This window comes from Mustela erminea, chromosome 1, assembly GCF_009829155.1.
Source record: "Mustela erminea isolate mMusErm1 chromosome 1, mMusErm1.Pri, whole genome shotgun sequence".
Taxonomy (NCBI): Eukaryota; Metazoa; Chordata; class Mammalia; order Carnivora; family Mustelidae; genus Mustela; species Mustela erminea.
Window position 1 is genome coordinate 63,144,836 of NC_045614.1, and position 14,647 is coordinate 63,159,482.

The following is a 14,647-nucleotide window of genomic DNA, read 5'->3' on the forward strand; positions in this document are numbered from 1 at the left end:
GAAAATTAGGAAAAGCCCAAAGAAAAAAGAGAAAGAAGTAGAGCACAGAAGAAGGGAGAACATCCTATATATAATCCCATCAGCCTGAGATAATCTCTTCATATTTTGGCATATATCATTCTAGTCTTATAAATGCCTGTGGGAGTGTGTGTGTGTGTGTGTGTGTTATGACTACATGTGTACTTATAAATATACTCACCTACTACATTTTATCCCCTAATATACTTATAAGTACACTCACCTACAAGTTTTTTTTATCTCCTAAGTGACATAGGTGAACATCTCCCTATGTCAGTAGTATTTATGAGACATCATTTTTAATAGCTGCCAACTACTTGACTGTGTGGTTATTTTGTGGGGTTTTACTGTCTATTCTTGATCATCAGGTTGCTCACAATTTTGCAATCTTAAAACCTACGCTGGACAGTATCCTATAGTTCAAACTTCGGACATCTATAATTATGTCAATAAATAACTGCTAAGGTTTTATGATTACATTGTCAAATTTCCCTCCAAAAAGGTGTAACCAATTAAATGGCTTCTAATAACCCATTTACATCTTCTACCCTCTTTGTGGCTACCCCTCATCCAAACCAAATAGTATCTTTATAAATATCTTTGATAATTTGACAGATGGAAAAGGCTAGCTCACTGTTTTAGTTTGCACTTCTTTGATTACTAACCATACTAAACACTTTTCCTGTTTACTGACCAACTGCATTTCTTATTCTGTGAAATGCTTGCTCAGGTCCTTCACTCACACTATTTGGGACATAAAGTTTTATGGTTTTTGTGTCCTCAATCTCAACTGTCTTCAGAGCGAATAATCGTCTTTGCTTTCAGTGATTGTTATCTGAAATTCTATTTGACTGAATGACTGTTGCAATCCCTGCTTTCTTCTTGCTTGTATATTTGTGTGACATCTTCTTGCTCATCCTTTTACTTTTAGCTGCTCTGAGTCACTTTGCTTAGGGTATGTCTGTTAGGCAGCATGTGGGTAGAGTTTAGTTTTTTGTTTTTTTCTTTTAACATATTATGAAAATCTGACTTAAAATTTTATATATGACGGGTTTAAAGAATATATAACAAATATATTAGACAAAGAGGTTAAATCCCTTTATACTTATTAACGGTTTTGGGATGCCTCTGTTTCTCTGTTGTCTTCCGTGTCTTTCTCTGCTACTGGTTCTTCAGCTTTCCATTTCATGCAACCAACCACCCAGGACAGAATGTTATAAAAATGTGAAGTGATTCTTATAACTGTCATCAAGCTGTGCTTCAGTTGCTAAATGGGAATGACTGAGATATCCTGACAAAGAAGCTGACCTTTTTGGTCAGTTCAGATCTTTCAGTTAATGGCTGTACACGTAACCATCACAGACCCTTATTCAGGATATCCACGAAGGGTGGGACAGATACGCAGCCACAGAGGCTCTGTTGACTACGCAGTTCGCGCCCGCACTGACCTTCTGAAGCCCACCGTTCTCCTCCACCAGGGGCGGAAGCACACTGGAGCTGCTGTTGGGCGGCGCCTCCACATTGTAGTCGCGGAAGCAGCAGAAGAAGGAGCTGAGGATGCCACGGCTCCTCTGCTTCTTTAAGCTGACGTTGCACTGGGATGCTGGAAAGAGAAACAACACACTATGGCCAACTGCAGCACATACTCCTAGTTGTCATGCAATGGGAAAACCCGAATGCAGCTGTCCCGCCCCGGGGAGTCCCGATACAGGAGACCTACTCAGCACAAGAAGATGGACGGGCCCTAGAAGTTACTCTGAAGGACTGTTATTCAACATGTGATTCCTAGAGGGCCAGCTGGTTGATGGAGGTCCAGTCCTGCTGGCTGGACAGAATTCCTCTGACCTCAGCCCAGTGGGGCTGCTTGCTCATTAACTGACCCATCGTCAGGGCCAGGCACCATCTGCATTCCTGAACCCAGCAGCCAGTCTTCCGACCCGGGACTGAGCACCACTTCAAAACAAAGATCCTTTCAGGCAAAATCAGACTTGACACTCTCTGAGAAGCAGTTCTCTGAGAAGGGTACCAAGAAAGAATCACTCTGAAACTAGTCTAACTTCATCAAGAGTAACTTCATCATGAGATAAGGTGTGTAAGGGCATACAGAAGGCCCCTTCTTAAATTCTGCTGTTTGTCAAGAAATGGATGGGAGGGCTGGAGTCCTCCATGACACTTCAACATAAACAGCAGATGTGGGACTGAGAGCACATCGTCCAGCAGGAGCAGGGCTGGCCAGGGCAAAGCCCATCTTCCTGAAACCTGGGGCAACCCTGTGCCATGGACTCATTTTCTGGCCTGTCCTGGACTCAGCCTCCCAGGGATTGATGCTGTCCTTTCCTGTTATTCAGGCCTCAAGACGAGCTGCCACAAGTCAGAAATAAAAGGCCAAAAATTAGTATAAAATGAGAAACACATCTCAGGGGAGGAGACTGACAACCTGGAGGGCCCGGAGCAATGCCTGGGAATGCAGCCAGGGCTGTCCCACCACATACCATGTCTGGGTGGGTCAACAGCACTGAGCAGAGGCCACAAAAAGCCTGTCCTTGGGGTTAACGGGGAAATTACCAATGTAGGAAATCACTGAGTCCACATGATAACTTGGAGTTTATCTCTCCCAAAAAGCAGTTTTGGCATGATTCCTCTATGTACTTGAGTCATTTGTACAGCACCTTCCCTCTCAAGAGATCACAAAACTTCTGCTAATAGTCTTGGGGTACTTTTCTGCCAGCAGCAAAACCAACATGAAAAAAGACTGAAAAACTTCTTGCCGGCAACTCCACAGGCATGGATGGCCTCCAGCCTGGGCTTGGGCGAGTGGCTCAGTAAGTGTGAGTTTAAGATTTCCATTCACTAACTACGCGCTTCAGAACCGTAACCCCCTGGAAACACTAGCCGTTTTATCTTTCTTGAGAATGCCTGGGCGCATGCCACAGGCACCAGTCTTTTCACTCAATGCACCCGATGGCAGGCCAAGCCAGGTCACAAGGACCTCAGGGACAGAGTCCTCCCAAGCAGCAAAGGAGGGGGGAGGGTGGAGCACACACATGATAATGACCGCTGTTTACTGAGGACCGGCCCTCTTTATTCTACTACTTTACAACCCTCACTTCATGGAACCCGCACAGCTATCCAGGGAGATCTGCATTACTGCCTCCGTTTTACCGCTGAGGGGATACAACCAGGAATTCGTATGCTGGGATCTGAACCCAAGAGGGCCTGTTCCCCAAGTGTGCGCTCTCTCTGTTGCCATGCTGAACACAGTCTAGACAGATCAGGTCAGATCAAGGAGGGGACATGCCAAATGGGGAGAAAAACACTACAATAAATTCTTATTTAATATAAAGAATTGGGTGGGGGGCGCCTGGGTGGCTCAGGCCATTGAGTGTCCGTCCGACTCTTGATTTAGACTCAGGTCATGATCTCAGGGCTGTGAGATGGAGCCCGGTGCTGGGCTCTCTGCCGGGCCTGGGGCCTGCCTGTAATTTTCTCTCTCCCCTTCCCCCGCTGCCCTGCCTCACCTCTAGAAAATAAACAAATAGTTAATTTGAAAAAAAAAATGTCTGATTGGTTTAAACTGTTCTGTTGTTACTTTGGGTGCTTTAGTTTTCATGCCACACTCAAATAATTTAGTCAGAGGAAGAAAAAATATTGCCTGCCTCTTCCTTGGCTGATAGCACATTTCTCTGCAAGTAAACAAGAGATTTGTTCATGTCTCAGAGACACTGAGCAGCCGATGCCCGAGCTGGGCAGTAAATAGCTCTGCAAAAAGCACCCCCCTCAGATCTCATTTTCATCCTCAGATCACATACATCTTCCCCACAACCAACTAACAAACAAATTAAAAAATGAACTTATATGCTAAAAAAAGTCCTGAACCTGGAGCCAGTGAGCTACTTATAATTTCTACCATATGACAGCTTACCACATAGAAGCCACAAATAGAGCGGTGGGAGTGAGTCCCTGGGAAGGCCGTCACCCCTGAGGGGAAAGCAGCAGTTCACTTATTTATGATCTCCCTTTGGTGTACCAGGAGGTGAAGCAACCCAAAGTGGTCTCACTTCCAAGACTGAGGGAGGGGCCAGGACTCTTCCCATTAAATAAGCTTAGTTCTAGGGCCTGCAGGAAGCTTTGGGAGGTCAGGGGATGCCTATTTTGCTAATCGCTCCTGGATTGGTCTGGTACTCTCAAAATTCGGGCTAGCAGGGGCTATGAATGGAGTTGCTCAGGATCAGCATCAGCCTCAACCCCATCCTAGGTACTCATTTGGTCCTCAAAGGGCTCAAGATGCTGACTGGCTGGGTCCAATAACCCTACTGCCTTCCCCCTGCAAATTGCTTTCTATCCATTACCGAGGCCTGGCCAATCTAAGCCATATGACTGGCTTAGAATTGGGCATTTGACCCAACCTGGGCCAAGGAGAGTGTGCCCCACGATTCATGCTACAGCCCTTTGGAAGGATGTTCCCTTTCTGCTGATTTGCCAAGTGGGTAGGATGTAAACCTGGAGCCCCTGGTGGCTCCTTTGTCACTAAGTGAAAGGCACTTACCTGAAGCATAAGCCAGAACTGAGGAAAAAAGGAGCTTGAGATACAGAAAGGATGGTTCTCTGACAATACCATCTGGGGACTTGGTTTCATTAAAACCAGATCCTCCTGGAATTTTCAGTTATGTAAAACAATAAATTACCTGTTTCTCTGGGTTTATGTTTATTTGTGATGGAAAAGATTATTCTTGAAAACGTCAGCTCCAGGCAAGGCAGTGTAGAAACACTGGTGAACCACACAGGTACCGTCCCTAACTCTGGCACGACAGACACTGAACCGTGCAAGGCACTGATGGGGCCCAAAAGTCTAGATCTGGGGTATGGTAGAAGTTATCTCTTAGAAGAAATGTTTTTCTGAGTTTGGCTGACAGTGCATACAATTGCTGGAGGGGGCAGGGAAGTGGGAACAACAACGTGTAAAGGGCCTGATGTGAGAGACAGCACGATGTATCTCAGAAATCAGAGGAGTTGCGATGGTTGATGGCAGCCTTGCAAACCAAGATGATGAGTTTGCATTTGCCTCTACGGAAATGGGGAGTAGACAAGCAGATCGTACTAAATGTCACAGTTTGACCTCTGGAACTGGAACCTCTGAATTTAAATTTTAAATTGACTGATACAGGCTACTGATCTACATCAAAGATTTCCAGAATGCTGTATTTGCAAATCAGAGATATGGACCATTTTGTGTAAAGAGCCTAGAACGGAAATTTCTTACTTTAAAGTCGACTTTAAATCTATACTTTCAATGCCATCCCAATCAAAATTCCACTAGCATTTTTCAAAAGATCTGGAACAAACAATCCTAAATTTGTATGGAACCAGAAGAGACCCCGAATTGCTAAGGAAAATGTTGAAAAAGAAAAAAACAAAACTGGGGCAACATGTTGCCTGATTTCAAGCTTTACTACAAAGCTGTGATCACCAAGACAGTATGGTACTGGCATAAAAACAGACACATAAACCAGTGGAACAGAATAGAGAGCCCAGATATGGACCCTCAACTCTATGGTCAACTAATCTTTGACAGAAAAGCAGAAAAAAAAATATACAGTGGAAAAAAGACAATCTCTTCAAATAGATGGTGCTGGGAAAATTGGACAGCTATGTATAGAAGAATGAAACTCGAACATTCTCTTACACCATACACAAAGATAAACTCAAAATGGGTAAAAGAGCTCAACATGAGGCAGGAATCTATCAAAATCCTAGAGAAGAACATAGGCAGTAACCTCTTTGACATTGGCCACAGCAACTTCTTTCAAGACATGTCTCCAAAGGCAAAGGAAACAAAGCAAAAATGAACTTGTGGGACTTCATCATGATCAGAAGCTTTTGTACAGCAAAGGAAACAGTCAACAAAACAAAGAGGCAACCCACGGAATGGGAGAAGATATTCTCAAATGACACTACAGACAAAGGGCTGATATCCAAGACCTATAAAGAACTCCTCAAACTCAAGACCCAAAAACCAGATAATCACATCAAAAAATGGGCAGAAGACAAGAACAGACACTTCTCCAAAGAAGACATACAAATGGCTAACAGACACATGAAAAAATGTTCATCATCATTAGCCATCAGGGAGACTCAAACCAAAACCACATTGAGAAAGCACCTTACACGAGTTAGAATGTCCAAAATTAACAAGACAGTAAACAACATGTGCTGGAGAGGATGTGGAGAAAGGGGAATCCTCTTACACTGTTGGTGGGAATAAAGTTGGTGCAGCCACTTTGGAAAACAGTGTGGAGATTCCTTAAGAAATTAAAATTAGAGCTACCCTATGACCCTGCAATTGCACTACTGGCTATTTATTCCAAAGATACAGACGTAGTGAAAAGAAGGGCCATCTATACTCCAATGTTCATAGCAGCAATGGCCACAGTTGCCAGACTGTGGAAAGAACCAACATGCCCTTCAACAGATGAATGGATAAAGAAGATATGATCCATATATACTATAGAGTATTATGTCTCCATCAGAAAGGATGAATACTCAACTTTTCTATCAACACGGACAGGGCTGGAGGAGTTTATGCTGAGTGAAATAAGTCAAGCAGTGAGAGTAAATGATCATATGGTTTCACTTACTTGTGGACCATAAGGAATAACATGGAGGACACTGGGAGATGGAGAGGAGAAGTGAGTTGGGGGAAATTGGAGGGGGAGACAAACCATGAGAGACTGTGGACTCTGAGAACAAACTGTGGGTTCTGGAGGGGAGCAGGGTGGGAGGGATGGGTGAGCCTGGTGGTGGGTATTAAGGAGGGCATGTATTGCATGGAGCACTGGGTGTGGTGCATAAACAATGTATCTTGGAACACTAAAAAAAATAAAATTATAAAAAAATAAAAAATAAATACAAGTTACATGGAGAAAAAAAAAACTAAAACTAAAACTAAAACTAAATAAGCAAGTCATATGGAAAGAAAATGGGCTTTGGAGTTATATTTGTGTTCAAGTCTCACCCTGCATGGGTCAGCAAGTGTGACTTCATCTACCTAAGGCCACACCACTAATACGGGAATCTTCATACCTATCCTTGCAGGGGAGGTCTGCTGTGTGGATGCAGCAAAAAAACACATATTTGTTCAAGAGAGAAGATCTACCAGCACCTTAAAATACAGCAGCAATAGACTGATTTTAGGTACCGGAGCAGTGTCTCACTGTGAACATTCAGAAGTTAGCGTGTATCCAAACAACAGTCCTTACAGAAACAGCTGGCTTTATGAGAAAACATGGAAGCAGGTCCCATTTTGGTTTTGGTTATATGAATTCTAAACTTAGAACTTGAAGTGGCTCCTTAAAACTTTACTTCCTATCCAGTGAAGGTTTCTTTTCATGACGACGATGATGATGAAGATGATGGAAACGAAACAAATAAAAGGCAAATCCCCATGTGAAGCTTAATAATAAACCCTAGGACTCAGGACTTTTCTAGGAACTCTTACATGAAATAAGGTTAGAAAGAAAAGTATTGTAATTAATTAGAAACATGAAACGTCCAGGGGAAAAGTCCACCAAGGTGGACAGTGAGGTCTGGTCCTTCAGCGGGATCAAGAGGACTGGTCTAAAGAGCTACCAAACTGTATTTATGCCAACAGATGGAAAGTGAGAGTGGATCCACCACAAGTGGGTCTGCACCGGCTAGGAGGGGGTACCGCTATCCGCTTAGACTTCCTGACCTACCTGGTTCCCTTCTGCATCCAGAAATTGAAATGCTGACTCGACATAGCGTTTCTTATCAGTGTGATAGCCGCCCCGTGCCACCTATCACTGCCCGAACATTTCTCGTGTTCTGACCTGGTTTAGACTGCAGGTGTGGGGAGGCTCTGGCTCCATCCTGAACCCTAGGCTTCAGGCAAACCTCTGGGGTCTACATCGACTCAGGAGCTTCACATACTCACTGCCTTTGTCAACACCCCCACCCATCTGTCCTTATCTCAGATCTGACCTGGAAACTTCCACCGCCCCACACACATCCCTACAATCAAACGAGTGGTTCAGGATGAAGCACGGAGAAGCTGGAACGTAGGTGGAAATGTTGCTACTCACTGGGAATCCATCCCCAATCATTCAAGTTTCTCCCCAAGTGAAGAAACTGCATCTTGGCGCTACAGAAAACAAAAAAGGTTTGCCTTTAATTTCCACGGTGCCAAGCCAGCCTACATGCTGGCACAGGGGCCAGACAGCCAAAGACCCAGCATAACAGAATTTCTAGGAGAAAATGGACTCAACACAAGAAGTCTATGCCAAAACCTGCCCCCAAAACTGGCTTCTTCCTCGTCACAAGAGCAGAATCAAGAAAGGTACTCCATAGCCGGTTTGTATCATCATGTGTTCACACAGAACATTAAAAACATGTTCAAGGGAGGGTCTGGGTGGCTCCGTTGCTGGGCATCTGCCTGCTGCTCTGGTCCTGATCCCGGGACCTGAGCCGGGGTCCTGGATCAAGCCCCACATCGAGTTCCCTGCTCGGCAGGAGGCCTGCTTCTTCTCCCTCTCCCACATCCTCTCCCACATCTCCCTCTCCCCGCTTGCGTTCCCTCTCTCGCTGTCTTTCTCTCGGTCAAAATAAATAAATAAAATCTTAAAAACAAAACAAACATGTCCAAGCATCAACGTGGACACCAATGCTGTTAAGGCTACAAAACCACACATCGGAGTTTCCCAAGGAAAAGGTGCTTCTTCACGCGTGGGGACGTCAGAGCACATTACAGCCTGTGAAGACCATGCAGTTGAATTCACAACTATGCTACTACAGAAAAAAACTAAACACCTTTTTTTTTTTTTAAAGGGGGGAGGGGGAGTTCCAGTGGCCGGCGTTTAAATGAATGCACCCTTTCTTCTCTTGTAGGACTGGGCTGCAATCTCTGGAATGCATCCCAGGGCCGTGGTTTGGAGTGGGTGTCTAACAGGAAATTCTGGGCAGTCTATGCATACATTACATTCCTTTCCCACCCCCAAAAGAGTGGTCAACAAACACAACTTTCCTCTGTTTGAATAAAAGGGGGGCTGTTGACGGGGCTGCTGGGGTGGGGAGAGGCCAGGGCACAGACCGCACAGAGTTCAAAAGCCGATGTGGCTGCTGAGAATCCAAACATCCTTTTCTTCTAGAAAAAGGACTTAGTCACTGTGTTACCTTTTGAGATATCCAGGCAGTCCCTATATCTAGTTCCAAGTGATAAATTCCCCTGGCAATTTTAACCCGGCACTTCTGCAAGAAGTGTCCCTCCAGATGACACCCCGCTTCCAAGTAAGGAAACGGAGACTCAGAGTACTCACAACTGTGTGGTGAGTGTGCTGGGGTTCAAGGCCAGAACTGCCTGACTGCAGGGCTCCCAGCCTTCCCACCAGCCCTCCCCGTCTCTCCCCTGTCCTCTTCTGGGTTTGGGGTTTACTTCCAAAAAGAAAATGAATATGAGGCCTTGTGTTGCGTGCCATTACTCCAAGGCTGCAGTTCTGAAATTCCAAAGTGAGGCAAGGATACTCGTGCTAGGCCTCTTAGATAAGGTCAGACACAGTGGTTGTTTCTCTGAGCCCTAAATGTCCCCCAGGCCACCAACTCTGTGACTCAGCTCCAAGGAGTGCCCCTGTGCTAGGAACGCCCTCCACGCCTCAGCATGTCCCAGACCCCTGGCCCGAGGCCACACAGCTCCTAAGTAAACAGGGCTGGACAGAAACCGGGTCTGTGGGAGTTTAGAAGGGAGCTCTTAGCCATCACTGTACAGAGTCTGTTTTCATAAGCAAGAGCCCAACTAAATACCAGAACAAAGGATTTAAGTAGAAAATGCACTTAAGAGGAAGTAAAGGTTAAAATTTAACAGTAATCAAATAAATGAACACTTAAACAGAGAAACCCAGTTTGTACCTGTTAAATGAATAGAAACAATAGAAAAAAACAGAGAGCCAACACAGTGGGGAGGTTTTGACGGTCCAGGCCCCTTCGTTCACATGTGGCTGGTAACTCGGTAAACTGGAACAATCCATTTGAAAAGCAGAGGAGTGATGTGTTGAAGACCATGACTATTCATGAAAACATGTGCATGTCCAACAGAGTAGGAATGGTTAAGTAAAACGAATGCAGAGCAGCTGACAGAATACTGTGCAGCCACAAGAAATGCCACTGGGAAGACCCAGGGAGAAGTGCCTGTGGTCACCATCTGAGGAAGCATCTCAGAAACACTGCACATGCCTCATGTCTGTAACTTTGTCCTGTGTTTCTGGACAAGATCTGGAATGTAGGCTCCAGAGCTATGGGCCTTGGAACTCATCTTGTTCATGCCTGAGTCCCTGAGACATAGAAGCATGCTGGTACAATAGGCCCCTCGTGACAGATGTTTACCGAATGAATGAATGTAAGAAAGGAAACTCAGAACAATGAAATGACCGGAGGGGGGAGATACTATTAGAAAGAGTATTTTTCTGTTCAGAGAGAGGTCAGCCCAAGCAGCTCTGCTTCCTGGGAAGCCCTCTTGACCACATCGAGCCTCTTCCTCCAAGCTGCTTTAATCTATGCCATCCACTTACGGCCAACCCAAGGAATCCACCCTAGGAACCCAACTCTTAGCTCCCAGACATTTTTAGTGAAGGTGCACAACCCCTATAGAAGAATTAGTGCAAATTTTCAGAGAGCGAGCGATCAGATAAAATTCACCAGGTATGTTCAGTAAGACAAGGTTAACTGTTATTTTTCTCCATACTTTAAAAAAATCATTTCTCAAGTTCTACAATCTATAATGGAAAAAATAGAATGTTAAAAATGTTTGTCTCTACTTAAAAAAATATATGGGAACATCATATATCTGATACTCTTTTACAACCTCACTTTGATTCACTGTATTATATTCCACTGTGTGGATGTACACTATGCCATAACTAAACTGACTTTGGACACTTATGTTGTTTCCTTTAAAAAAGTATTGTGACAAATACTGCAGTTTGTTTGCAACAGCAATGCTACGAACAATCTAGTTGTCAACGGATATGGGACAAAATAGAACAGATCCTGGGTGTGGAATATTCTACAGATGTTAAAAAGAAGGCTGCAGCTCCATAGGTACTAATATTAGCTAACATTTATGTAAGATGTGCCTGTTGCTATTTTATGCACTTTCTAAACAGTGACTCATTGAACTGTTTCAGTAATCTTATGATGTAAGGACTATTACTGTACTCTTTTTATAGATGAGGAAACTAAGGCCCAGAGAAGTTAAAAAAAATTGTCTAAGATGACATAGCTAGGAAATAGTAGAGTTTGTTCAAAACCCCACTCACCTGTGCTTCTCTGCAATTATGTTGCCTACTGATAATGGAGCACATTCTGAGACTTATTAAGTGAGAAAAGCGAGGTACATATGGTACATTTAGCATGCTGCCATCAACCTTCAAATACAAAATTAAATAGATTAGCAAAATAAAAAGCACAAGTATGTGTCTATTCTCACAAGTGCAAAGAGCATCTCTGGGAGGATTTATAAGTAACTGGTTGCTCCACGGCAGAGAAGTGGAGGACACAACTGGAAGGAAAGGAGAATTATTTTTTACTCTATTTCCTTTTAGTATCCTTTGAATTTTGTATTACTTATTAAATTAATAATCCTATGTAATGTATCATGCACTATAATGAGTAAGAAATATCCAAAATAATACTACGATGAACTTAGTCTACATAATTTTAAGTGCATGTCTGATTATCCCATTAGAAGAAATTCCTAGATGTGTAACTGCTAGGACCAAAGTCTTTTTTTTTTTTTAAAAGATTTATTTATTTAGGGCGCCTGGGTGGCTCAGTGGGTTAAGCCGCTGCCTTCGGCTCAGGTCATGATCTCAGGGTCCTGGGATTGAGGCCCGCATCGGGCTCTCTGCTCAGCAGGGAGCCTGCTTCCCTCTCTCTCTCTCTGCCTGCCTCTCTGTCTACTTGTGATCTCTCTCTGTCAAGTAAATAAATAAAATATTTAAAAAAAAAAAAAGATTTATTTATTTATTTATTTGACAGACTGACATCACAAACAGGCCTCACAAGCATCACAAGCAGACATCACAAGCAGGACCCTGGGATCATGACCCGAGCCAAAGGCAGAGGCTTTAACCCACTGAGCCACCCAGGTACCCCATAGGACCAAAGTCTTTGGAAAAAAAAAGTGTCAAGTCTCTCAATACCTGTGGACAATCTGCCACCTAGAGGGGCAGTGTCAATGTGCACACCCACACGCAGGTTATGCCACGGAGGCTGGGCCAACATGGAGACTGTAAATAGCCTCCGCCAGTCTGGAAGGTGGAAATGGCAACCCTTTTGCTTTCATGTGCATGTCTTTGATTGCCATCCAAGTTCTATAATCTCTCCTATAACTTTTGGCCATTTCTCTTTCTTCTCCTGAGAACTGTGCTTATATACTTTTTGCCTATTTTTCCATTTTTTCTTTGATTTTTGAGTTCCTTTATCCTATATTGGAGATGTAATCCTCGGACTGTTCTGTACTGGTCGGTTTTTATGTATTGAAATAGTCTCAGTTTGTTTTAGGCCTTTTGCTTTTGTTTATAATGGCTGTAGATATGCAAAGCTTTGAGTTTTTAGGGAATCAAATCTAATGATTTTTTAATTGATTCCTTCCCACACTAATATGATACACTCTTTTTTTTAAAAAAGATTTTGTGTATTTATTTGAGAGAGAGTGAGAGACAGAGAGCGAGAGAGCACAAGCAGGGGGAGCTGCAGGCAGAGGGAGAAGCAGACTTACAGGATGCAGAAAAAGCAGTACAAAGAGGGAAGCTGAGAATGGCAAATATCTTCATAGCAGCCAGCAGCTTCCATGGAGCCTGATGTGGAACTTGATCCCAGGACTGGGAAATCATGACCCGAGTTGAAGGCAGCCACTTAACTGACTGAGCCACCCAGGTGCCCCCTAATATGATAAAGTCTTCACTTAAGTTTTCTTCTCCTTCTTTTTCGGTTTAAAGGAAATTTCTACTAAATACTCTATCTGTTTAGAGTTTATGCTGTATACAGTAGGATCTATGAATCTACTATCCCCCCCCCCAAGATTAAATATCCTAATACTACTGATTTAACAATTCACCTTCGTACACTGATTTGGGCCTTGTATTCTATTCTATTTCCTCCCAACCCACTCTACTTCACTCCATTCCTCCGCTTCTGCCACTAACACAAAGCTTTGCTACTGCAGGTTTTTGTTTTATATTTAACAGTACCAGATCCCCTTAATTATTTTCTTTTCAAAAATTTCTTGGATAGTCTAACCCCTTATGCTTCCAGATGGATGTCAGAATCATTTTATCAAGTTCTAAAAAAACATACCATTGGGATTTGGTTGCATTAGGCTCATTAAATATACATCCACTAATTCCATTAAAGTAATTAAAGGAAGGTTAAAACGAAAAAGTTAAAAAAATCCATTTGTTGTACCTTATTCCTAAACATTGTTCTAAGATTAAAAATGGCCTTGGGTATCAGCTTAAAATAGACTGTTACAACTATAAGATATTTTCTGTAACTCCCACGATAACAATAAAGAAAATACCTATAGAAGAGACACAAAAGAAAACAAGAAAGGAATAAAATGCATGTCACCACACACACACAAAAAATCAATGACACACAAGATAGCTAAAAAGAAAAAAGAGAGACAAAGAGTTGCAAGACAGAAAATAAAATGTACTGGTAGGACCTTCCCTCTCAGTAATTAGCACAAATGTTAACAGATTAAACTCCCCAATCAAAAGACATAGAGTGCTTGAATGGATAAAAAAATAAGATCCAGCTATATGCTGCCTATAAGAGACCCATTTAGATTTAAGAATATACATAGGCTGAAAGTGACAAGATAGAAAAAGACATTCCACGCAAATGGTAAATGAAAAAGAGAGATTTTAAGTAAAAACTGTCACAAGAGACAAAGAAGAACATTATCTAATGGTAAAAGGGCCAATTCATTGGAAAGACAACAATTATAAATGTATATGTACCCAACACTAGAGCACACAAGTATGTGTAGCAAGCCTGGACAGAACTGAAGGGAGAAACAGACGGTGACCCAGTAATAGCAGATTTCAGTAATGGATACAACATCTAGAGAGAAGACAAATAAAGAAACAGAGAACTTAAACAACATGAGAGACCAAGTGGACCTAATAGGCATATACAAAACATTGCATCCAACAGTAGCAAACACATATTTTTCTCTAGTGCATACAGAACATTCTCCAAGACAGATCACATGTTAGGTCACAAAACAAGATTTAACAGATTTAAGAAGACTGAAATCATACCAAGTAACTTTTCTGATCAAAATGGAATTAAACAAGCAATCAATACTAGAAAGAAAATTGAAAAATTCACATATATGTGGAAGTTAAGCAACACACACTTGAATAACCAATGGGTCAAAGAAGAAATCACAAATACCTGAGACAAATAAAAATGAAAACACAATATACCAAAACTTACAGGATGCAGAAAAAGCAGTACAAAGAGGGAAGCTGAGAATGGCAAATATCTTCATTAAACACAAAGAAGAATGATATCAAATAAACAACCTAACTTTATACCTCAAGGAAAGAAGAGC

The 14,647-nt window shown here is 42.7% G+C and overlaps 1 protein-coding gene across 1 annotated transcript in view; it reads right to left on the reverse strand.

Annotated features, from left to right (window-relative positions):
• CTDSPL (CTD small phosphatase like) overlaps positions 1 to 14,647 on the reverse strand; it is a 116,781-nt gene that overhangs the window by 32,852 nt on the left and 69,282 nt on the right. The window contains 1 exon segment of the mRNA XM_032354052.1: positions 1,467 to 1,621. Coding sequence (XP_032209943.1) covers positions 1,467 to 1,621 — 155 coding nt within the window.